At 32.4% G+C, this 24,884-nt stretch overlaps 4 protein-coding genes across 7 annotated transcripts in view; 2 read left to right on the top strand and 2 right to left on the bottom strand.

The window, feature by feature from the left end:
• Positions 1–3,119, top strand: part of LOC127071527 (scavenger receptor class B member 1) — a 31,093-nt gene extending 27,974 nt beyond the window's left edge. Inside the window, exon 6 of the mRNA XM_051010885.1 lies at positions 564–3,119. Within this exon, the coding sequence (XP_050866842.1) occupies positions 564–812 (249 nt within the window). The 3' untranslated portion in view covers positions 813–3,119. The remainder of the gene's footprint in view (positions 1–563) is intronic.
• A 301-nt stretch (positions 3,120–3,420) lies between these two features.
• Positions 3,421–7,285, bottom strand: LOC127071528 (lysosome membrane protein 2-like). Its single transcript, XM_051010886.1, has 4 exons — positions 6,298–7,285; positions 5,867–6,141; positions 5,510–5,762; positions 3,421–5,357 (listed from the first exon to the last, which is right to left on the bottom strand). Exons 1-4 carry the CDS (start codon positions 6,973–6,975, stop codon positions 5,016–5,018), a joined length of 1,548 nt encoding a protein of 515 aa, XP_050866843.1. The 5' UTR covers positions 6,976–7,285; the 3' UTR covers positions 3,421–5,015.
• Positions 7,286–10,418: 3,133 nt separating this feature from the next.
• Positions 10,419–12,956, top strand: LOC127071535 (CCR4-NOT transcription complex subunit 9). Of its 3 annotated transcripts, none has more exons than XM_051010903.1 (4): positions 10,419–10,561; positions 11,165–11,543; positions 11,624–12,018; positions 12,079–12,956. In XM_051010903.1, the coding sequence occupies exons 2-4, from the start codon at positions 11,217–11,219 to the stop codon at positions 12,278–12,280; spliced, it is 924 nt and encodes a 307-aa protein (XP_050866860.1). In that variant the 5' UTR covers positions 10,419–10,561; positions 11,165–11,216; the 3' UTR covers positions 12,281–12,956. The 3 variants fall into 3 exon arrangements, with proteins under 3 accessions (XP_050866860.1, XP_050866861.1, XP_050866858.1); XM_051010904.1 differs by lacking the exon at positions 10,419–10,561 and adding an exon at positions 10,618–11,075; XM_051010901.1 differs by lacking the exon at positions 10,419–10,561 and having other exon boundaries at positions 10,619–11,543.
• A 311-nt stretch (positions 12,957–13,267) lies between these two features.
• Positions 13,268–24,078, bottom strand: LOC127071526 (sodium-coupled monocarboxylate transporter 2-like). Of its 2 annotated transcripts, none has more exons than XM_051010884.1 (13): positions 23,975–24,078; positions 18,864–19,023; positions 18,623–18,688; positions 18,424–18,543; positions 18,138–18,292; positions 17,695–17,835; positions 16,996–17,104; positions 16,054–16,163; positions 15,480–15,663; positions 15,278–15,364; positions 14,387–14,568; positions 14,010–14,196; positions 13,268–13,788 (listed from the first exon to the last, which is right to left on the bottom strand). In XM_051010884.1, exons 1-13 carry the CDS (start codon positions 24,010–24,012, stop codon positions 13,723–13,725), a joined length of 1,605 nt encoding a protein of 534 aa, XP_050866841.1. In that variant the 5' UTR covers positions 24,013–24,078; the 3' UTR covers positions 13,268–13,722. The 2 variants fall into 2 exon arrangements, with proteins under 2 accessions (XP_050866841.1, XP_050866840.1); XM_051010883.1 differs by lacking the exon at positions 23,975–24,078 and adding an exon at positions 19,781–20,414.
• Positions 24,079–24,884: the final 806 nt, after the last annotated feature.

The raw sequence follows: 24,884 nt of genomic DNA, 5'->3' as shown, positions 1-24,884 counted from the left end.
CTGTTACAACCGCAAACAATGAGAGTTTAGGAATCGTTGCTATTGTTACCGAGCATGTATTCGAAACATTCCAATGATTATCTCGCGTAACAGATAGAAAGAAACAGAAATAACGTGACCTATCGCAATGTGTATTTTTTGAAAGGATCACATCGATTATGTGAGGATTACTTGGATAGATTGGTTGGACATTTACGTAACGATTTGATCGATCTGTTTATACTGTGTTGAATGGAACGATAAATATTACGTAGACGTAAAAATTTAGAAACATAGTCGTCAAAATCAAGGGACCTTCTGCTTTAATATGCATATTTTATGTATATATATATATAAACTCTCTTCAATATAAATTGTATGTTCTTTTCGGTTGTTAAAGGATTTGTAAAATAAAATAATAAAAAAATTAAATAAGAATAAACAACAAAAAAAGAAGTGAGCCATAAGAAAAGAAGAATATTATAAAAGTAAATAACGTTTAAATGATGATTAATATAAAACAATTAAATGATACTGAAGAGGAAAAAAATTTTAAAGAAAAAACTATTGTATTTATTTTGCAGGTAATCGATGAGTTACCACCAGAGATGCGTTCGCTCTTAAAAATGGCGGTCGATTTGCCGCCTGTCGCTAGAGCTGCGCTTTCAGGAGGATTGGCTGCACTTGGTGTGATCATTCTCATTGGTGCTCTTTGCTGTTTGGCACGAGCTGCTAAACGACAGGAAAAACTTCACCTGAGTAATCCTTTGCCAGCGAACACGACTAACAACAAAACTGGTCAACTAAATCCAGCGTTTCAAACATCGAAATAAAATTCTTCTTCTTATCGAGGGATAGACAAAAAGAGAGAGAGAGAGAGAGAGAGAAAGAAAGAGAAAGAGAGAGAGAAAGAGAGAGAGAGAGAGAGAGAGAGAGAGAGAGAGAGAGAGAGAGAGAGAGAGAGAGAAAGAGACAAAAAATCATCATCGATATCGAATGCATTTATTTCGAATCGTCCGTCAAAACTTTCCAATTAATTTTTATTCCCTTTCTGTTCGACTTATTTTAATTTTTTTTATTTTCATGATTTTTTTCTTTTTCTTTTCTTTTCAAGCAACATTCCCTAATCCGAAGAATATTACTTTTTATGCGTTTCCATGAGACGGACGATCGATTAATAACCCAATCGTGAGTTGTTTGATGAGTCCTTCCGCGTGTATGCGGTTCGACGTTTATTATACTTCGACGTTAATTATATTTATTACATTTACCTGTAGGAAAGATCTCGATGGAGACACTTATTTAGCATGGCAAATGCGCGAGAATATAAAAGAAAGTATAGAAAGAAATATAAGAAGAAATAAATGCGATCTATTTCGAAACGAATGTCCTTGGATATATCCATTGATCGATAGGGAACAGTCGATATATAAATCGTCTGGGTTCGGAATGTATAGTTTATCGTTCTTCCTCTTTTTTTTCTTCATTTTTTTTATTTTTTATTTCTTTTTTTTCTTCGTTTCTTTTCCTTATTTTCTTTTTCTCTTTCTTTTCTTTTCTTTTTTCGGACGCGGGTAATCTCTCAGAAGGAGGACTTCCTTTTCTTATCTTTTCTTACTTATTGTTTTTATCTCTATTCTTTTCTTTTTCTCTGTTTTTCTTTTGCTCACTCCGTCGCCATCGCCGTCGCCGTCCAGTCACTATTATTTCTTTTTTATTATAGTTTATTCGACAAAAAAATTTGTAGAAAGTGCCGGTGTGCTCGGAGTGAGGTAGGTGGAGGGTGATATACATATATATATATATATTTTTTTTTTCTAAAGAAATTCAAGTATAATCTGTCAATCCGTCCAGACGCTCTCTAAACCAGTGGTTTAACTTAGGTATTCAAATTTTAGAAAAGAAAAAGAGAGATCTATAAAAGTAATAAATCATCGCTGATAAAGAAACGATAAGCTTTTCGTTTTTTTTCGTGAAACAACGAGTCTAGAAAAAAGCAAAGATGTAAAATGGAAATTTGAAAGACGGTGTTGTTTGATTGTAATTATTATTATGCTATTTTATTATTATTATTATTATTATTATTATTATTATTATTATTATTATGCGATTTTATTTTTATTACTACTATTATTATTATTACTTTAACTAAGTCTGTACGATGATCTTACGTTACTCATTTGTATATGTATATTTTATATCGTAAACGTGTTAAGTTTAGAAATGATTAGTATTAATATATGTAGGTAAGATTATTTTTGTACGATAATAATCGTCGTAGGATGCCAAAAAATATTAGGATACGTTTTGTGCGTAACACACGAATAACGTATCACGGATGAACGAATAATAACGATCGTACAAATCGACCGAATAAATGAATGTAATTAATTAATTAATTAATTAATTAATTAATTAATTCTCGGAACGAGAGGAGAGAAAAAGAAGACGTCAATATAAAACGAGAAGAAAAAAGGAAGAAAAAAAAGAAACGATTAAAAGAAATGGCGGTGTAAAATTTAGTGGATATTGATTCCCGATCATTCCATGATCGATCGATCAATCGATTGAAAACACTTGTTTATTAATTATCTCTTACGGAAAATAATTTTTCAGAGGTTATCCGTTTCTTTTTTTCGCTGTCCTTTTTTTTCTTTTTTCTTTATCTTTCTCTCTCTCTCTCTCCCTCTCTTTCTCTCTTTAAGGAGCATACGGAAAATATATAATGGTAATTGGTTTTTATAATTGGATTATTGAAAAATTTGCATCGAATTAAGATGCATTGATAAGTACTATCGATCGTCGCTTCTTCTCGACCTTCCGTGGCTCTTTAGAAATCATTTTGTTAGATAACTTTTGCCACGAGTTCGATTTCTTTCACTCGTGACTCCTCTCCTCAGTCTCCCAATTCCCTAATCGTCCTATCCTCTTCCCTCTCATTCTTTTCCCTTCTCCCATTTTGTTTCGCGCTCGTCGCGAGCATCTACCGTAGTGGTAAGGTAAGTTATAATCGACGTACAATTAAAAAGGGGAAGGTAATTCTTCTTTTTATTTTATTTTATTTTATTCTATTTTTTTTTATTTTTATTTTTTTTTCATTTTTTGGTCAACGGGAATAAAGTCGTTTCTAAATCGTTCTACCTTGGATTATTTCTTTCTTTCTTTTTTTCTCTCGTTTATATTTTTCCTTTAATCGTGATTTATTATAATTAATCATGATTTTCATAACTTTTTCTTGGACTTCGCAATCTCTTGAATTTTTATTTTGGATGTACTTACTTATACACATATATGCATACATACATATATATATACACACACACACAAATATATACATATATCTATCATAATTATCTAATTGTCTAAGGCATGTAAGCACGTATCTTCTTAAATCACGGGCATTTTTTCTTTACATTTCCTTTTTTTACTTTTTTATTATTATTATTTTTTTTTTTTGAATTATGTATGTCGACGCGCACTTTGAAACATCGTTCTTACGTATGCGTCTAATCTCGCATAGATTTTATGGAATTTCTTCCTCCATTTTGATAATTCTATGTACATTGAAACATATTTATTATTATTATTGTTATCATCATTTGAAGAGATTATTTAAAGCTATATATGATCTACAAAACCGAATGGTATAAAAAAATATAATATTATCAACTACGTAAGAATGATAATTCGATATCGATCGATTGACATAACATCGTACGTTTTTTCGAATCGATCTGCGATATCGTTTAGTCGTGAGAATATTTTATTATCGGAAAATATTCTCTCTCTCTCTCTCTCTCTCTCTCTCTCTCTCTCTCTCTCTCGAACAAACGAACAAATGAACGAACGAAGTATTCGATAAATAATATTTTCTTAGTCATCTATTAAATGATTTTTTGTGAACTTTTAAATTACATACGTTGCGTTAGCATCGTTATATTATTTTTTCTAATATAATTTTTTCTATATTTTTTTCCTACTAGTTGCTCACAACGAATTGAATTATTCAAGGGAAATTGGATGATAAAAATGAAATGATTAATTACTGTATCACCGGTAATTATGATTATAATGATATGCGCATTTACGATAAAGCCAATCGAATGATTCGTCGATCGCGAGGCATTGAATTTTTTTTTCATCTGTTTCTTTTCTTCTTTTTTTTTCTCGTTTCATTTTAATACAACACAAATCAATTTAATTCATATTGCAGGATCGTCTCGTAATTCGAGTTTCTTTACGTTGGATGTTTCTTTCCTCTTTTTTTTCTCATTTTTAGTATCGTTACACGTATTTTCCATAGATAAATTTAATGTGACTATTTAGAAAGATGTTCTCTATTTAAAAAAAAATATATATATATATTCTTTATAGCGAATAAATTTAATCGTAAGAGTGTTTAACCGGCGAATGATTGCTGGTTTACGATAGATCGCGATAACGTCGAGCGACCTCCGGAGACCTAAGAATCGTGACGACAAAAATATGTCTCATATTTTTTTCCTCTCGTGGAAACATCAGTTTCATCAAATATATATATATATATATATATATATATATATATATATATACATATATTAACATATGTTACATGGATTACGTATTACGCATGTATCCATGTATACATAAGAAGTTAATAAATGTAGAAGGCAAAAACTGCCGGACGGTCGATATTATTACGATATTTAGACGATATTACGATATTTTAAAATCAATGCGAATTTAATATAAAATCGCTCGTAAAATTCAATCAGTAATAATAAGTTTCTCATGCAAATATTTATCTAAGTACTTACGTACTCACGTATTAACCTTTGTATTCCGCATAATGAAAAGCCTTTTTACTTGTCGAACGTTCATGATTCTCGATAAATCGAACTTTGTCAAAAAACGAAGATCGTCTTTTTTTTTAATTTTTCGTTTTCTTTTTCTTTTCGTTACTTCCAACAATCTCATCCCACTTCACGTTCATTCGTTAGCGAATGAATGAAATTAGAAATATTCTTTCGAACTTTTATCAATGAGCTTATAATTTATCATCCCTCTATTAGTCTGTTTCCGACCGAAACGTTTTCACATAATGGTAGATGTCGATGTATGCAATGATTTCGTACTTTTATTGAAAGAGCACAAATGCAACTTAAAAATACGAGGACGCTACCCCATCGAAAGGCTTGTTCAACGATAGTTATCACAAAATGAGCGTCAAAGAAAATGTTGACAAATTTTTGTGGAAGTACATCGAGCGTATTGTCGTACCACATGATAGGTAATATCATGCCATCTTTCATTTTACCAGTATACGGCATACCAATAGCTCGTCGAACTTCTACGTTCAATTGCATCTTCGATGAGCCGTTCATTGGAAGGGCCAAAAACTGAAAATAGAAATTTGTTTTTTTTCTTTATATCATTTTATTTTATTTTATTTATTTATTTATTTATTCTTTTTTTCTTTGGACTTTTTTCTCCAAACAAAATACTTGCTGTTAATGGATATAAAGAAAAAAAAGAAAAAAAAAAAAATTACCTGATGCAAATCCAAGAAACTCTCGTGGAGAGTTTCGTTCGGTTTCAATCCATCGATCGATTCTATCAACGATTGATCAGCACCATAGAAATTCGGTAAGGAAATTAATATCGGTAGACCGGAATTACAAGCTGATACATTAAAAGTTCCAGTAGGCGGACACTTTCTTTCCGATGCATTGTGTCCCACTGTTTTTGGACAAAAACAGGAGTCCGTTGAGGAGATTTTTAACGAGTCTACTGACATTTTGTATCTGAGGGATTAAGAAACGTTCGTTGATCATTAAACGTTCATTGTACAAAATTATGATGTTCTTCTCTTTCTTTTTCATCTCTTTTTTTGAAAAGCCATAGTTACCTCAAACTAGGTATCCCATGGACATTGCCGTATTCATGAAAACGAAAGGACAACGGTTTACATAATTCCTTAACGTATATATAAAGAGGAGTACTGTAATTGTTGATCCATTTCGGTGGAAATATTGATCCATCGGTGCCATAAATCTTGTCGCATTTCTCATCGCCCCAAATATTTTGAATACTCTTGCCGTTTATTTTTTCAATTATACCAAGATAATTCATGTCGTTAAAACCTGTATTTATAGTGATCCGATCCTTCGAGATTCCATTAGACTATAATCATAAAAAAAGATGGATAGTTAGATCCCTATTTAGATGAATAGATAGACAGATAACGTTGTAAAATTTCGTTTAGAAATTTTCGATTTCTGTTAGAAAATAATTACGATGTCCTGTAATTTATAAAGATGAAGATAAAAATATATTTACACCGACTAGAATTCCAAATCTCTCGTAAGGTAGAGGTTCCTGTAACGAGCTCAATGCTTTCAGGACGTTATAAAGATTGTCGTCGTATCCCCAAAGAAAATCATTAACGGTGAGATTTAAAAAGGTTTTTATGTTCATCGTGGAGAGGCCAAGGTTTAAAAGTAATTTAGCAGTAATATGTAAGTTTCGGAAATAGGAAATAGCCGCTAGAAGAGGAATATTCGGTACTACGATCATCTCGTTCTCAGGATTTCCACTTTCCCATTGATATGATTTTTCCTCTTGATAACTTATCGTACCGTTCTCGTGGATCTGAACGTTCACGCGTTTCTTCGTTTCTCTATAAATGTACGGTCCCAATTGTTGGACCCTTAACTTGTTTGCCTTACCACTCTCGAAATCTTCTACGTTCGTATAATTAAAGATGTAAAACTTGTAGATCAATTTGACGGGAGGACGTTCCCAAAAATCAAAGCTCGTCGTACCCTTTTGTATTATTAAACTTGATAGAATAGTATCTTGGAATATGTTCGTACACCAAAATGTCACTAGTAAGAATAAACTTGACAGTCCTATCATGCTAATGATCCAAACGTACCAATTTCGTAGAAAATTCGATTGATCCTTTTTGACCGTCTCGTTCTTTTCCTCGGACTTCATTTCAAAAACGTTAAACATTCGAACAGCTTAGCGATTAAACTTTTCTTTTTTACTTTTGTTTTTTCTTTCTCCTTTTTTTTCTTCTTCGACGCACAAATTTTCGACTATTTTCGAAACACAGTCGAACAGAAGATGGAAATGTTTGATAGGAAGGAAGGAAGCAGAGGAAGAAGAAGTAGAGAACGAAGAAGAAGAAGAATAAGAGGAGGAAAATAAACAGAAACAAAAGGAAATGAAACAGTAATGTGATGAACGTTTGTACAACCGGATTCCGAAGGATTACTCGTCGTACTCGACCGATCGATGTTCTACGACGGCCAACTGATTCGTCCTCGGACAAAAAATCCCCCTACTTTTTCAACATTGCATGATAACCTTGCCGATGACCCTTGCCAGCTAACACCTCCGCAGATACTTACATGGAGTTAGAACGTGGAGCGCAGTGACGAACGTCAGTGTCCGCCATGATCCATGCGTAACGTTTTGTAATTTCCCAATGGATTAATATCATTCATAGTTGATACTTAAATTTTAGCGATAACGAGTATAGTTCCGTCGTATTTACATTTTATCTCGTCAATCACCTGGACCTAGTGATTCTATTTTCTTTCGTTCTTTTTATTCGTCATTTTTATTCGTTATATCATTTCGAAAAAGAACAAAAATGTTCCAAGACGAAATCTCAAACAATTCATTTCTAACGATCACAAACGCAAAAAGTGTCGTAGAAATTCTAACTAATTTTTTTTCCGAAACGTTTTTATTCTTTTAAGAAGTGTGCGCTTTATTTTTTTTTTTTTTTGTTTATCATAAATATACTTTTTCGTAATTATAACACGCGTTGACAGAAATAGCTCCTTTTGGACTATTCGTTGATTAAATTTCGGGTATAGAGGAGGAAGACAGGGATAGAAGGGGAAAGCACGTTGTGCGACTTTCGTTATCAGAAGCAGACGGAAAATGCTTGACTCAACAAAGATAACTTCGTTCGTATGAATGACTTTACATAAACCACGTGAGAATATTCGAAGATATTCGAAACATGCCATATTGCATCGAAGAAACTATTGGATCGTGATCGTTACATTTGATTATCTCTATTTGAGTATTTACTTTGTTATATTTTCTAATAGATATACGATTTCACGTACACGTGAGGATCAACAGAAAAAAACTTTTTTACCTACGTGACTTCGTGAGATATCTTTAATGGAAAAAGGAGAAAGAAAAAAAGAAAAAAAAAAAAGAGAAAAAGAAATTGGAGTTGAAGGAAAGAAGGAATTGAAATACTGATTGGTCCAACGATCGATTTATAAGATTTATACAATTTTTTTTTTTTTTTTTTTTTTTTTTTTTTTTATTTAACTTCTTACTATCGATTGTCCTTCGATAATTGCTCGTATCTGGGTAAGTATAATACATAATGGTGCTTATAAATGTATGTTATGACTAGTAGATACCCTTTCATCCAGCCATCACCATCTTATGCACTTTTCTGTTTATCCCTTTTTTTTGCTCGTGCTTTATAAAGAATCAACAGAAAAGAAAGAGAGAAAGACAGAGGGAGAGATAGAGAAAGAGAGGGAATCTCAACCATTCGCATATATCGTTATTACGTAAGCTAGAAATCGCCTGACCGATTACAGTCTTTCTTCTTATCGAAACTAATTTCTTATTGCAAAAAAATGTCCATTAATTGTAAACCGACTTTGAGAATTTTCTTTCTCCGATAATGGAATATATAGTTACTATCGAAATTATTTTTCTTTTTGATCTCTTTATAAACCACGAGATAAAGGAAAAAATATAAGAAAATATACACACACACACACACAAATATATATATATATATATATATATATATATATATATATATATATATCATATTCTTTTATTGATATATTCGATTAAGTAATTTTATTTATCGTGAACTTGGCATATCGAGTTTTCATATGAAAAGAGAATTTTAAAATTAAGTGTCACGTTCGATTATACTCGAACAATTTTAACGTACTGTTAATTGTAATTCTTGATTTATTTTTCCTTCACATATTTAGTAAAGTTAATCGAATAATATCGGTCATATTCTCGATGATACTTAACAGGATACGAACAGTAACGACAAACTTATAAACAAAATTAAGTTACGAAATTTTATTCGATTGGATATTTTATATTCATGTACGTATGTTTGTATATATTTATGTTTTTATTATATCTATATGGCTATTATAAAATATATTGTTATAAAAAAGAAAAAAGGAAATGCCCATAGATAAAACCATGCTCAATAATATTACCGAGAAGAATAAAAATATTATCGAGAATGACAATGAACTAGTCTTATTTCGTTTTATCATAATAAGCTAATTGCTCAGATTATTAGTATACTCCATTATATCTCCATTTTTAGGTACACTCGTAATAAATTTTTTATGTTTTCAATATATATCGAAAATAGATAATTATATTCCGGATTATTTGAGATATTCAAAAATATTTTTTAGATCTTTTATACGTTTCATATGAAAATCTAAATACATGTGTGTGTGTGTGTGTGTGTATCATCCTTTAAATGGTTTGATGGAACGACTTGAAATTTATAAAAAAAAAAGAAAGTTAATATTAATTACGAGGATTAAAAATTTTCAGCATTTGCTTTAATAAAAATAACAGGGATTTAAAAGATTATTAAATCTATAAGAAATCGTAAATGCAAGGAGGAAAAATTATGAAAATATTAGTCATTAATTCTTGAACAATATGCATTTATCATGTTATTGAAATATTTTTTTATTCCTCGCCGAGAAAAATACTTTATTTTCTTTCGTAATATTCCTTTTCTCCTATCAATAAAAACACACAATAACAATCGACTTTTGTAAAATTGTTTTTTCTGAAGTTCTTGTCTTTTCTTTTTTTAGCTCTAAATATATCCATTTAATTGCGAATATTAAACCTTCTTATAATAAATCACATTCTCTAAAATGTGATTTCTTATAAGAAGCAGTTATATCATTTCAAAGTCCACCAAAGAGTCTAATATCCTATCTTAACTCCGTCATAAATTTGACAACAAATATAATTATATTCTGAATATTACAGTATTTTTTTTTTGCAAGTTCATCGTTCAAAAATATTTCAATTTTATCAGTCATATAAAGTTATAAATGTAGTTCATTTTTTTTCTTTTTTCTTTTCATTTTCGTTCATTTTCTTTTTTTTTTTTTATCTCATTGAAGTTATTATATACGAATTTAAATGCAGAACGATGTATATTAATCATTTATCACAAATATCAAGTTTAAACATTTAATTTATATATATATATATATATATATATATATATATATATATATATATGTATGTAGTTATACGTACATATAGAGATGTTTCTCGATTCTATCCCGCTTCTTATCAATGAACGACTTTACTTCATGATGTCAGTTTTGGTTAGTTATATAAACAAAAAAAAAAAAGAAACAAAAAGGCGCGACTTCTTAAAGAAAATATTTATTTCGTTATTACGTTCAGAGTCTCAGAAGAGGATCAAGAGAAGACTCGTTAAATCCGAATGAAAATGATAAAACTGATCTCGTATAAGGTATTTAATTTAGATATTTATATTTTTATCAATATTTTCGTGTTCGTAGTATTAGGAAATAGGATAGAGGTTATGTGGCGCTGTTGTTCGCATACGGTGTTTCGGTAAGTCGGTTTTGTCCGGTTAAACAGCCGATGCGAGTTTTCTAACAGCCGTTAAGGGATATATATTGTATGTATACGCGTATATATCGTTTAAGAATACACGATTTCTTTTTAAAAGTTTGATTGTATGAAAAAGTAAAAGGTTTCACGTGTTTCGTGCAACGATTTTCTTGTTGCTTGCAAGAACTAATATTTTATAACCTATAAGTCATAATACGGATTATAGAAAAATTGTCGGGAGTCCGTTAATTACGAAGAAATAGTGTAATTTATAAATAAAAAGGCATGATGGTTTATGTGACCGAGTGTGACGATAAATCTTGAATGATTTGGTTAGTTTGCGTTCTTCACGGACACATATTTTCGACGATACGAAAGTATTAAATCATGCACGTTTTACGTTAAAGAATGTAGGTTTGTTTGTGAAACGGAATTCCTTATCGAAATACGAAGTATTTTATCGAATTTTGTTCGATTTATTTTATTGCTCGTTTAAAAGGAATTACAAAAAAGAGAAATAATACGGAGGTATATCGTAAGGGAAGATTGAAATGAGCTCTCAACAAAGTCCGGCAGCATTGCAGTCAACCGTGGATCGTGAAAAAGTTTATACATGGATCATTGAATTATCCAATCCTGAAACTAGAGAAAATGCTCTTTTGGAACTCAGCAAAAAGCGTGAGGTAGTGCCTGACTTAGCTCCAATGTTATGGCACTCTTTCGGTACAACAGCGTCTCTCTTGCAAGAGATTATAAATATTTATCCTGCCATTAATCCTGCAACTCTTACCGCATATCAGAGCAATCGTGTGTGTAATGCTCTTGCGTTGTTACAATGCGTTGCCAGTCATCCAGATACCAGATCGGCCTTTCTTCAAGTAATTTACATAAATATATTTTAAAATTTTTACAAGTGCAAACTCAATGATTAGTTAATTAATTATATTTTCAAATTTAGGCACACGTACCATTGTTCCTGTATCCATTTTTGCATACCGTAAGCAAAACAAGACCCTTCGAGTATTTGAGATTAACGAGCTTGGGAGTTATAGGTGCATTGGTCAAAACGGACGAACAGGAAGTTATAACATTTTTATTGACTACTGAAATTATTCCGCTTTGTTTGAGAATTATGGAGAGTGGTTCAGAATTGAGTAAAACTGTAGCCACTTTTATTCTTCAGAAAATTTTGTTGGATGACAGCGGTCTTTCTTACATATGTCAGACTTATGATAGGTTTAGTCATGTTGCGATGATATTAGGAAAAATGGTTTTGTCCTTGGCTAAAGATCCTTCTGCAAGATTATTAAAGCATGTCGTTAGATGTTACTTAAGACTCTCTGATAATCCAAGGTAGGTCCAATAATTCTTGGCTGTATACAACATATAATAAAACAATTTTTTTATTTATAGAGCCTTATTGGCACTGAGACAATGTTTACCAGATCAATTAAGAGACAATACCTTTGCGACTTGTTTACAAGAGGATGCATCTACCAAACACTGGTTAAATCAACTTCTTAAGAATTTAGAAACCGGTCCTCAACCGGGACCTCCTACTCAACCGGGTCAACAAGATCCTAGGTCTATTGGAATGTCACCACTTACTTCTTAGATCTTAAACTTTTACTACTAATACAATAATTCGTATTTTTCTAAAAAAAAGTCAATCGTATTATGGTATTAAAGGCTTTCTCGTTTTTAAACAAAATTGATTACTCTATCATACGAGAAAGGTAAAATTACCTTCTTCTAATTGATCTTACAATTACGTTTATGTTATTACTTTTCTTTTTTTGTTTTGCAAAATGATTATTTCTATATGTTAGCCGATTATTTCACAGCGATTGTAGAGATTATAGAAACCTATCATATCAAGGTAAAAGAAAAAAAGAAAAAAAGGAAAAAAAAAAAATTTTTTTGAATTTCTCCAGTCATCGTATGCAATAATGTAAATGCGTATAATTATTATACGTATCCAATGTATATGTGTGTATGTAGCGTATAAAAATTATCTACTCGAGGGAGATATAAAATTGCTTGTGATCAAGTTCTGCGGATGTTGTATAGCAATTGTATTTTTAACTTCTTCTATAATATAAGAAAGCTCAATCATCGAAACTTAACTGTATATTTTCAAATAAAGTATGTACAGTATGTGAGAATTATATGTCAATTAGATATATATGATAAATATGTATATGATAACAGCTATTGTAGACCATTGTACATATATTCTTGTACTGAAAAATTTATTGATACGATGAGCATTTTGTCTCACGTGACCTTAACATTTTCGTATTATTATTATTATTATAATTATTATTATAATTATTTTTATTTTTATTATCATGATTATCATTGTTGGTAGTAACAACAATAATATTACAGAATGAAAAATGTAGGATTTAAGCACGTAGCTTGTTTTACGGCACGCACATTAAAATAAATAAGAGCCGACAATAACACGATCGTAATGAAATATTGATTCAATGTATAATGATACGGAAAGAGAGGAAAAAAACAAACAAACAAATTCTTCACGTGTTAGGAAGATACTGACAATTCAAAACAAAAAAGAAAGAACAGAAAAAAATGGAGAATCGATAAAACAAATCTTGTTTATTATTTACTTCGGTTCGTTCAGAAAATACATACATAGGAATGAATGACAAACGAACGAACGAACGAACGAACGATAGATAATCACTGCCTAATCTCATTGATTATTCTGTAATCTAATAATATTAATTATTTTTCAATTTTCGGCCTAGCTTTCGAATTAAGAGTTCACTCGATATACTTCGACGAGAAAGTCATGACCTCTCTCTCTCTCTCTCTCGCTCTCTCTCTCTCTCTCTCTCTCTCTCTCTCTCTCTCTCTCTCTCTCTCTCTCTCTCTCTCTCTCTCTCTCTCTCTCTTTTTCTCCCTCTCCGAGAAAGAAAGAGAGAAAGAGTGACAAATCGGGTCTTTTTTTTGAGCGATAATAAATATCGCGATTACTAAGGAATCACAGTCTGAACTTATTAATATGTAATTTAGAATATATAGTATTCGCTAATATCCCGAAGAGTGATGTAGATTTTTCCTTTCTGCTCTCCTCCTTGAAAGTTCCATCTTGTTCTGTGGATGAAAAAATAGAAAAAAAAAGAAAAGAAAAAAATAATAAACTACAAATTATATATGTATTGTACAAATAACGTCTAATGATAATAAGCATGGACGATGAAGGAAGAAAAGAAGGGAAGAAATATTCGTAATTACATACATACATATATATATATATATATATATATATATATATATATATATATATGTATTTATATATATATATATATACATACCGTTTCCCTTGAAATTTTAGAACGTAAGAAACCGTGTATGATCGGCGTGTATAACTTTATATCCCCCACTTTGTATTTATTCGGGCCAGTGATCCACGAGACAATAATCCCGATGAAAATCGCTGTGAGAAATCCAACCCATGTGTACCATAGATATGACATCCGATATAGAAAAAATGGTTGCTCTCTGAAAATTTTATTAAATCGATATAGGATTTTTCGTTATTTCGAAGCAAAATATGATGACTTATTTACATATATGTTTATTTATTTATGTATGTATGTATGTATATGTGTAGGTATGTATATATATGATATTATTATCGTGTGTGTGTGTATATATACTCGTAGAATGTGATTAATAATAGTAAATTGACCTTATTGTGTCTTCAACGATGTTCGTCAAATTTCTGGCTGTATCTTTCAATGTTTCGATGCACCCATCGACGGATACTGGTTTTACCGGGAAAGTAATTTTACCGCTCGAAATGGCAGCTTGCGTGCCAAAGGATATCCAGGCAACGAGATTCAAACTGATGATACCACCGGTTAGAGCACCCTGTGCAGATGAGATAAATGATTGAGAGCCATCGAATATATTATTTCTTTTTTTGTAATTGACGAGATTAACGGTGTATGTTTTATATATTAATAGAAATTAATCTTACGTTTGTTAATTTATTTAGGAGTATAAGAAGATACGAGTATCGAGAAATACGCTTGTATAAAAAAAACGGTATATATATTATATATTTAAGTATGTGACTTTAAAGTTAGATCGGATTATAGAGGATTAAAATGAAGTGTCCAAATATTTTTTTTGCGATACACTATATCTATACGTCACAGCTTCGCAACTTCAGAAAATGGTGCAAGTACTATTAGCATTTCAAATCAAATGAAAGCTCAGCATAGAGGATTCTACAGATTCCGACGATGCAGCTTTAATGTATTTGCCTTTAAGATAGGTAGAGAAAGAGAAAGAGAGAGAGAGAGAAAGAGAGAAATAGATAGATAGTAAGAGAGAAATACTAGACAAGCATACTTCGAGATCAATAATAAATAAGATCATTTCGTTCGATCTTAGCTAACATATATCGTTTTGTAACTTTGTATTGCTTTTCATTTTATCTTATATAAAAGTTTATTAGCCTAACGATTTTATTCTTCTATCAATCTATCGATTAATTCGAAGCAATTATTTACATCAAAAAGAACGCGAACGATGGTAACGTAATGAATGAATTATTTTTTATGGGTACACTTACCGCAGAATTCGCAAATGGAAAAAACATGCCAAGCGTGAATATCCCTAAAAGTGGACCAGCTGTTATTCCGGATAAACTTTTACCAGCCTGAAAAATAAAAGGATTATTTTTATTCATAGGATATAAGATTTAATCTATCTATCTATCTATCTATCTATCTATTTATCTATCTATCTATCTAATGTCGATCGACAGAACTTACTTGAATCAAACTGCTGAGTTTTTCAACCAAGAAAACCAATCCAACGCAAATGATACCCATTAGGACTACGATCACTTTCATTATCCGACTGGCACCAACATTCGAGATTGGTTTTCTCAAGCATGGCTTTATTATATCTTCGTAGATAACGCCGGACATTGAGTTCAAACCAGTAGACATAGTGCTACGAATTTAAACAAAAAAATATATACATATAAATGTACATATGTATTTCGTTTAAAATAAATTTCTAACGAAATTCGTGGAATCATGAACTATACGATTTTTATAAGATAGATAGGAATAACGTGTTGTCTGTGTAAAGAATATTCTGTGCAAATAATATTTTTGTTTTACGTTCTCTTTTCTTTTTCTTTGTTTTTTTGTTTTTTTTTTGTAATTTTCTTCATAACGTTTAATGTTTTTAACAGTGCAATTATGTCTCTGTTTACTTATAATTTGCGTGATCGTACGAGAAAATAAGTGTTAACGTTAATCGTTAATTCTTAAATCGTGATACACAAGCGATATTGCTTGTTCTTTTTTTTTCTTTTTCTTTTTTCGTTGACCTTACCTGAGAGCAGCGCTGAAAACTCCAGAGACAAAGAGACCCGGTAAACCAGGTATCGATCGTGCTATCTCCATTACAAAGTACGGCAACAACTGATCGGGTTTCCGTATTTGCTGAAACATGCAAAATACTATCGATTTCTAGTCGTCCGATTACGAGTTAAAAATGATGATAGGCCGACAAACGAAACTCGACCAAATCGAATTCGATCAAATTTTTTCGTCGATAATAATAAATCTGTTGTCATTAATATTGTCAGATGCACATTTTGTTGTTTCAAAAATTAGATACATTTATTTGAAGATTGTAAAAATGGCAAGTAATTTTGATCCATCGATTATAGTGTTCGAAACTCCAAGATCTTTCATTTTACGATTCTGTAAAAATAAATGGATCATATTAGATAGATAAATAGATAGTAATCAAATATTAGAGTCGAATCTTGTATCGGATGTGTCATTTTCGTTTTGAAAAATTGTGATTAAGAAAAATATATATTTTAGGTATTATTAAATTATATCAATTTGTATATCGGTATACGAGTTGTATATCTCGAAAATTGGAACTAATAATATTGAAATCGATACTGTATTTTTAGAAGTAGCGTATTCGAGAATAGAATTTAATTTTTTGTCGTATCGGATCGAACGTACTTTTTCTTTTTTTTTTCTATTTGTGTATTTTTCTTCTTTTTTTTTTCATTGTCTAGTTGAAAATCATTTTCAACCGATGGAGGTCGAAACTTTGCAGGAGAAATTCGATTTTCTTTCCGTCCATTATAATGAATAAACGATGTTAATGTTTTCAATAAAATTATACGTAGCCGCGTGTAATGTAATTTTATTTTAAAACAAGTAGTTAAAATACAGCACGGAATGGCCGGTTTACCATGAGTAAGATCAAATGTTAAAGTTTAAACTGTGTTTTGCTAAACGTGGTTCCTACCTTTGTTGTTACCGGATCGCATTTGTAGAAAGCAGCGAAAATAACGATGCCAGTGTAACAGCATAGGGAAACGATGGTAACTATACCGACGGCCATTATCATGATTGTTCTGAGAAAAAAAAGAAAATAGATCGATCAGATAGATCTTTGAGCTTTTCATTTTAATAATCAATACATGAATAAAACGTGTAAAACGTAATGTTGAATATTTATAGAGATTTACATCAGAATAATGTACACGCGTTAATAAATATATGATCTATTATGTTGGAGAGTAACGTCGGAATTTTTGATAAAAAAAAAAAAAAAAAAAAAAAAAGGAAAAAAAATGATTCAATAAAGTTTCATTGTCCATTTATAATTCCGTAGATACAATATCGAAAATTTCGAGATTATTTATCGATCAATCTCATGTCGTTAATATCAAACACGTAATAGCGAATTCTTTTTAATACCGACTTTTTTAATACCGTATTTTTTTTTAGCAAAAAATTACGAGATATCAATTATGATATTATTGATAAAAAGACGTATATATATATGTATATTGATCGTTCAATATTTTTTGTTTTGGAAAGAATGATGAAATGAAGGATGTTTCTTCCTCGATAGAAAAAAGAAAAAGAAAGAAGAAGAAAGGAAAAAACGAAGAATATCTATTCTGACCAATGTCAGAGAGATCAATCTGTTTTAACTTACATATTGGATTTTTTCAAGTTCGGCATAGCCAGACACCTCTGCACCATCGCTTGATTAACCGAACAAGTGGCCAGCCAATTTAAGTAATTACCAACAACGACGGTCCAAAAGGTGTGCCTAATAGTTGGATCCGGGTCCATGCTATACGTAATGGAAAGAAGAAGAAGCGACTACGGAAAAATCATTGCAGTATCGTAAATTGAACCTTATCTACGTATTCCTCGAGAATTCACATGAGAAAAATAATAATATTTCTAAGACACACGCACACACACACACACACATACATATATATACAGAATGTATATACGATCGGGTTAAGAGAAAGTGAGGATAAGAATGATAAAAGTCTTTTTTGAGTTTATCTCTCTCTCTCTCTCTCTCTCTCTCTCTCTCTCTCTCTCTCTCTCCATCACTTTTCATCTGTCATTTTCATTTCTTACTTGAAGAACTCTATTCTTCCTGTCTCGACGTTTCTTCGCCAAACTTCGGATACTCCACCTACTTTGTTGGTACCCAATACGACAACAGTAATCACGCTACCGAACATGACCATCATTTGAATAGTATCGGTCCAAACGACGGCCTTGAGACCACCCTAAAAACGAAAAAAAAATTTCTTGTATGGAAAAAACTGTTTCAATGTATAATCATAGATTCTAAATTGCTAGAACGTATTATCTGAATCATCATGGGAGGAGAAAAAAATAAATATTTAAAGACAATTACCAACGTCGTGTAGAAAATGCAGACGATGCTGACCAGAAGAGCTATCATGTGAAGATTTATACCAGTTACTTGATTGAACGCTAGCGCCGGCACGTATATCACCAATGGTATGTAAAGTAGCTACAAGTAAGACGCGAAACGATTGCTTATCAACGTTAACGAAGAGGAAGAGTTATCCAATAACGTTAAAATGCCTTACCATTTTGATAATGAATATGATCGATCCCATGAGTCTGACCATACGATTGAATCTCAGCTCTAGATACTGAAGAAAGAAGAAAATCGATAAAGGTTCCTTCGATCGAACCTTTCCTCGTCGATCGTATATCATTTTTCTTTTTTTTTCTGTTTCATTCCTTTTTACCTTTTACCTTTTTTCCCTTCTTTTTTTTCTCTCTCTCTCTCTTCTTTTTTTTTGATTTTGACGGAAAAAAACGTACCTCGTACGACGAGGTAATTTGAAGTCCGTAAAAGACCGGCAAATAAACTATGGTCATAGTAAGGGAAACGAAGCAATCGGCAATAATGATGGTCCATAGTTGGGTCCCGTAAACGTACATCTCTGCGGGTAATCCGAGCATCGAGATGCCGGAAATGTAACTGAAAAAATAAAAAAAAAAAAAAAAAGAAAAAGAACAAGAAAAAAATTTCTTTACGAGTATCGAACATTACGAGCATCAACATTTTATCTTTAACGTCGAACTACCTTGCTAGGTAGATATTGCGAATGTATGTTTAAAAAAAAGAAGAAAAAACAGTAGAAGAGGATAAAGAAGAAGAAGAAGAAGAAGAAGAAGAAGAAGAAGAAGTCACGAGAAGTCAATCTTTCCTCATTCGAATGCAAGAGAGACACGCACAAGGGTATTAATAATTACAATCTTAATGCTGTTCAACCTTGACAATCAATTGAGCGGAATGTCGTGCTATGCGCCCAAAACTTCCGGCTACAAAAGTCTTTCAAACGACTCCTTTTAATTTGTTACGAAAGACTCGAGGGTCGAATTCTCTCGGTCCTTTTCTCTAAATCTAATTATTTCGCGTACGAACTTATTTACTTTGTCAATTCGATCAAGATAAAAACTGTCAAGTACCTAAGTGTTTCAGAACGTTGTCGCGTGACGTTGTCATTGACGATCGTCTATAACGAAATTAAACGAAAAACAGCACGGAAGATTTTTCTGAATGAAATAAGAAAAAGAGCTGTTACGATTTTATATCTGGCAATGCGAGAGGACACGATATATCACGTCATTATTAGATATCAACGAATACGATGCGACTTAAAATATTTTTTGACAGATATGAAAAAGGATAAAAGAAAAAAGTAATAACATGATCACTTATCGAATATTATTACCTGGCTATTAAAGACATGCTTATAGGAAATATAGACATGTTTTGACTTCCAACAAGGTACTCTCGCACAGCATCCGGATTCTTTCGAGATCTGTAAGCTTGATAGATCCCAACTACCGCGGAAACACCTAGCATCCCAATGAAAACGATGCAATCGACCAGGTCGAACGTTCTTGGTTCCATCGAGCCGTCCATATCTTCCTTCGGATGATATTCTCCAAACGTTCTCCAAGCATTCACGATATTAGATCGACGAATTTCTCTCCAACGATTTTTCCTTTTTACATTAATCGTTCGTATATAGGTACACCGTGTTTAAATATATATATATATTTATTTATTTATTTCTCTCTTTCTCTCTTTTGGTCTCTCTAGATGTTTATGAAAAAAATTCGCGAGACTTTTTTTGTTTGCTTTTAAAAGAGACAGACGAGGTGGTCTTCCCGTCTCTCTTGTCTCTCTTGTCTCTTATCGTCCTATCTTCTGTCTCTCGCGTTTTTACTCGGTTGAAAACGTCCGTGAGTCAAAGAGAAGACAGATGAAGAAGAGGCTCAACGCCACGGAACGACGATTCGAGGAGGCAATTGAATAATTGCGGATTCTACCGCCGTTTCTATTCCATCTCCAACCTCCACCTCCATCTCTACCACCACCTCCACCTCCTCTTCCTTCTCCTCTTCCTCCTCCTCTTCTTCTTCCTCTATCTCTTCCTCGTGCTTCTGCCCCCGTCCGAATCTCTTCTCTCGCGTGCACCCGTGGGACGTTGTAGTAACTACTTACACGCAATGTCCGCAATTGTTTCAAATTGTCGACATTGTGTCCTCCCTGCGTTCTCATTTCGACTACACACGTTTTTCGTTCGACCGCTCAATTGTTTTGAACTTGTGTGTTTTTGACCCACGAAGATAAAAAAAAAAAAAGAAAAAAGGATTGAAAAATAAACGAAGAAGAGAAAGAGAAAAGGGAAAAAGAAAGAAAATCTCTTTTACTCTTTCACGTATTTTTTTTTTACTTTTTCTTTCTTTCTTTCTTTCTTTTTTTTTTTTATTAACATTTTTCTCTCCCCTTTTTTATATCTTAAATATCACTTTTACCAGATTAAATCGAGGGTAAGACAATACTGTGTATTATATATTTACATACCTACGTTGATTCGTGCAACTCGAGACCGAGTTGTCACTCATCATCCGGAAGAACAATCACCGGACTACTGCTACTCATTTCAGTACGCATCGTTAAAGTCCCAGAATAGATTTTGTCGTCGCTCTTATCTTTACAATGATAAATCTCCGAGCACCATGAGCACATTCTCCTTTCTCTTTTTTTTTTTTCTTTTTTCACGTCTTCGTCTGTCTTCTCTCTCTCTCTCTCTCTCTCTCTCTTTCTCTCTCTCTCTCTTTCTCTCTTTCTCCCGGTGGATTTTGTTTGTTTGTTTGTTTGTTTGTTTGTTTTGTTTATCTTCTTTTTTCCCTCTTTTAATACCATCGTTCGTAGGATGAGATCGACAGTTGTCACTTCTTCTCTCTCTCTCACTATCTCTACAAATCCGATTTTGAATGGACGAGTTTCGGGAGTGCGCGTCGAAGGTAAAACTAAATAAATAAATAAAAAAAAAGAAATGGAGAACGGCGCTTTCGTTCGTTGAATTTCTAATCGAACGAACTCGCCGAAAAGTTTTCCAGAGTTTCCGCACGATTCGATTGTCTGCTCGTACGAATTTAAACTCGAACGTTGACTACTGAATTACGAAATTTCATTACTATTTGTAAGAAGAATGAAGAGAACGATTGGACGAAAGAATAAAAAAAAAAAGAAGAAAAAAGAATATTAAAACGTTTAGGACGCTATTTAATCGTTTCAATCGTTTTTCTAATAACGTATCCGTGCATTTTTTCTTTAACATAATCGTGTCTATGTATTTCTAATTATTCTATCTTGGACTCGAGAGGTTGGAGACGAACATAAATTTTTTTTCGTTTTTGTTTTCTCGTTCGATCGGAGTTATTCTTATTACTCTACGGCGAGGGTAGAGACGTCAAGGAAATTTAACGAAATTATTCTTAGTTGTTTACGTCGTCCGATCTGTTAGCATTGTATCGTATATCCACTGCTTTCACCCACCTACACACACACTATGTTCACATAATTTATCGTTGGGGTTGGCTCGGCTAAGTTGGGACAATATCACATTTTCCACACACATACATTATATATATATTGTATGTATATATGTATACATTCTGTACATTATACACATATTTAAATATATATGTATATACATATATATATATATATATATATATATATATATATGTATGTATGTATGTATGCACATAATATCCTTTTGAAGCAGCTATTGGTTGAACATTTCTTTCGAAGGGACCTTATCTCTTGATCCCTTTTCAGTCGAGTTAACTTGCAATTTTTCCCGCAGCAGTGGTGAGTTAATTTCTTAACATAATAATTTTTTTCTATTAACTTCACGTTTAACATTAGACGTTTTGAGTTCGAACTTAAACCTCATGGAGTAGAAAAACGGGGAAATATAGGAGAAAGGACGCTTTAACGTAACCATAATGGTTAAACGAATTTTTCACGAGTGTTGTGAAAGAAGCGTCAGTACATAAAAGTAGATTAATTTATCAGATTAATTTATATCAGACTTTTAAGAAAGTATTTCATAGATTCAACGTTAGAAACGAGGGTAAAAAAGTGATATCGAATTTCTTGAATTCGTAGACGCGAGAAGCAAAAAATAAAAAACGAAAAATCTTTTTTAATCCTTCTTTTTCTTGTTTCGTTTATCTTTTTTTTTTATAAAAATGAAAACAAAAAGAGAAAAGAGGACTCCAGAGATTGCTCGAGATAAAAATAAATTGCATTTCCTTTTAACGGTGTATCGGCGAGACGTATTTCGATTGCGCGACAAAGGATTTCAATAGGATCCTCGTGACAACGAAAGTATCGAATACTAGTGTTAGTGAAATATATCGAGCATCAACGTCTCTCTCTCTCTCTCTCTCTCTCTTTTTCTCGTAGTGCATCGTATCTTTATCTTTCTCTTTCTCGTAGTGCGTTGAGTCTCGAAGAATGCGTTTAGAGCACAAAGAATAACTCAGTCTATCGTACTTACTATCTATCTATCTATCTATCTATCTATCTATCTATCTATCTATTTATCTATCTATCGTTTGTCGTTACAGATTTTCGATCGAGTGCTATCGAAAGAAGGAGGGCAAAGGGTAAGGGGCAAGGGGCAAGGGGCAAGGGGCAAGGGGACTAAGAGGTCGATTAAAGCGTTCCGATCCGACGAGCAAAAACTGTTTTTCGGTAAATAGAAAAGCGTCTCGTATCTCGACAAACTAAATATCATTTACATAATTAATCGATCGATCAATGTTCTCGATGTTGCGACAGGAGAAAAAGAGAGAGAGAGAGAGAGAGGATATTTAAGTAAAGGAAAACACAAAAACAATAACAAAAACAAGTTTGTTTTCGTTCTTTTTTTTTTCTTTCTCTCTTTTTAAATTATAAACGTATCAGTTGCGATAACACTCATATTTCATTTTAATCAGGAAAGAGTTTTATGTGAAACATCATTATTTTTGTGTTTCTTTTTTTATCATCTCTGATCGTTAATTAATTAATTACCTTTTAGAGATTTTATATTCTCAATTGCTGTTATTTATTTATTATCGGGGACAATATTTTTAAACGATTTTAATCTCTACTTGAAATAAATATAAGTAGCCGATATTTATAATAAATTTATCATGAACATTATATAATTGCTCACCGACGTATAGAAATTTTATAACTTTAATATTTGAATGAAAAAGATATTTTGTGAGTATAATAATTCGCAATTATAATATTAAATGCATGTTTAATGGGCCCATAACGATTTATTTCGCAAATTAATTAATACAAATATTGACCGAACGAGAGATTCTTTTAAACTCTTAATTCAATATTAAAAGGAAAAAGGAGAAGAAGAAAAAAAAGAAAAAAAAAAGAAAAGAAAAGAACAAGAAAAAGAAAAAGAAAAGAAAAAGAAAAGATACTCCTCTTACTCCGTTTCCAATTAATTCTTCATATCATCGGATACTTCCTCGTTGTCGTGCATAACACGACACGATAGTTAAATTGACATGCTTTCAAGTACGGGCAACGTGATACCTATCTACTTACTTACCTACTTGTTCGAGCTAGATCAACGGGAAATCTATCCATCCCATCTATCCGTTCGCGCGTCTACTCCGTTCGTTCTCTCGTATCACTATTCACGGCGAGTGTAAAATGATCATCGCAGTTGAATTGACTGTTCTAGTGATAGAGACTAACATAGTGATAGACGGAGATAGACAGACAAACGGAGAGAGAGAGAGAGAGAGAGAGAGAGAGAGAGAGAGAGAGAGAGAGAGAGAGAGAGAGAGAGAGAGAGAGAAAGAAAGAGAATGAAATGAAAAGAGAGAGACGATAGTGCTATCGTACTAAATTATCTTGACATCCTAGTATCTACACCCTGCAAACCGCTATTGATCCAGCAGCCGACGTGTAGTCCTCTCTGGTGGTACAGGGTGCACTGCTAGGTGTGAAAGGGGTGAGCGGAGTAAGAGAGAGAGAGAGAAAGACAAAAAGAGACAGAGAGAGAAAGAGAGAGAGAGAGAGGGAGATACAAAGATAAAGAGAAAGAGACAGAAAGATAAATCTTCCCTTACTCTCTTGGAATACACGACGCATAGCTTATCCACTTGAACGACTTGTTCTTACGGGTCACGGCCGTTCGAAGATTCAAACGACACGAGGAAAAAGGGAAAAGAGCTTGGCTGGCATGGCTCTCCTCTTCTTCCTCTTCCTTATTCTTCTTATTCTTCTTCTTCTTCTTCTTCTTCTTCTTTTTCTTGTTCCTTATTTTTTGCTACTACTTTCGATCTTTTTTCTTTCTCCTTCCTTTCAGTTTTTATTTTTTTCTTTTTTTTTTGTTTCACGCTCGATCGACTTTCATAGTCGTCGAGATCATACTCTCACTCCTGATGATCATAACCTTTCTCAACCCCAACCCAGACGCAACCCCAACTTCTCTACACTCGTACAATCTCGCC

Source organism: Vespula vulgaris, chromosome 22 (assembly GCF_905475345.1).
Source record: "Vespula vulgaris chromosome 22, iyVesVulg1.1, whole genome shotgun sequence".
NCBI lineage: Eukaryota > Metazoa > Arthropoda > Insecta > Hymenoptera > Vespidae > Vespula > Vespula vulgaris.
The sequence above is the reverse complement of the archived record's forward strand: the minus strand, read 5'-3'. Positions and strand labels throughout refer to the sequence as shown.

Excerpts from the sequence above, each read along its gene's own strand:
- LOC127071528 (XM_051010886.1), bottom strand. The coding sequence starts at position 6,975 with ATGTTTAACGTTTTTGAAATGAAGTCCGAGGAAAAGAACGAGACGGTC. Across the intron at positions 5,763-5,866 it reads CATGGGATACCTAGTTTGAG|ATACAAAATGTCAGTAGACT; the intron begins GTAACTATGGCT and ends TTAATCCCTCAG. Across the intron at positions 5,358-5,509 it reads GTTTCTTGGATTTGCATCAG|TTTTTGGCCCTTCCAATGAA; the intron begins GTAATTTTTTTT and ends TTCTATTTTCAG.
- LOC127071535 (XM_051010903.1), top strand. The coding sequence starts at position 11,217 with ATGAGCTCTCAACAAAGTCCGGCAGCATTGCAGTCAACCGTGGATCGT. Across the intron at positions 11,544-11,623 it reads CCAGATCGGCCTTTCTTCAA|GCACACGTACCATTGTTCCT; the intron begins GTAATTTACATA and ends TTTCAAATTTAG. Across the intron at positions 12,019-12,078 it reads AGACTCTCTGATAATCCAAG|AGCCTTATTGGCACTGAGAC; the intron begins GTAGGTCCAATA and ends TTTTATTTATAG.
- LOC127071526 (XM_051010883.1), bottom strand. The coding sequence starts at position 19,974 with ATGGACGGCTCGATGGAACCAAGAACGTTCGACCTGGTCGATTGCATC. Across the intron at positions 17,836-18,137 it reads GGAAGAATAGAGTTCTTCAA|CATGGACCCGGATCCAACTA; the intron begins GTAAGAAATGAA and ends CATTACGTATAG. Across the intron at positions 14,569-15,277 it reads TTCCATTTGCGAATTCTGCG|GGTGCTCTAACCGGTGGTAT; the intron begins GTAAGTGTACCC and ends TCATCTGCACAG.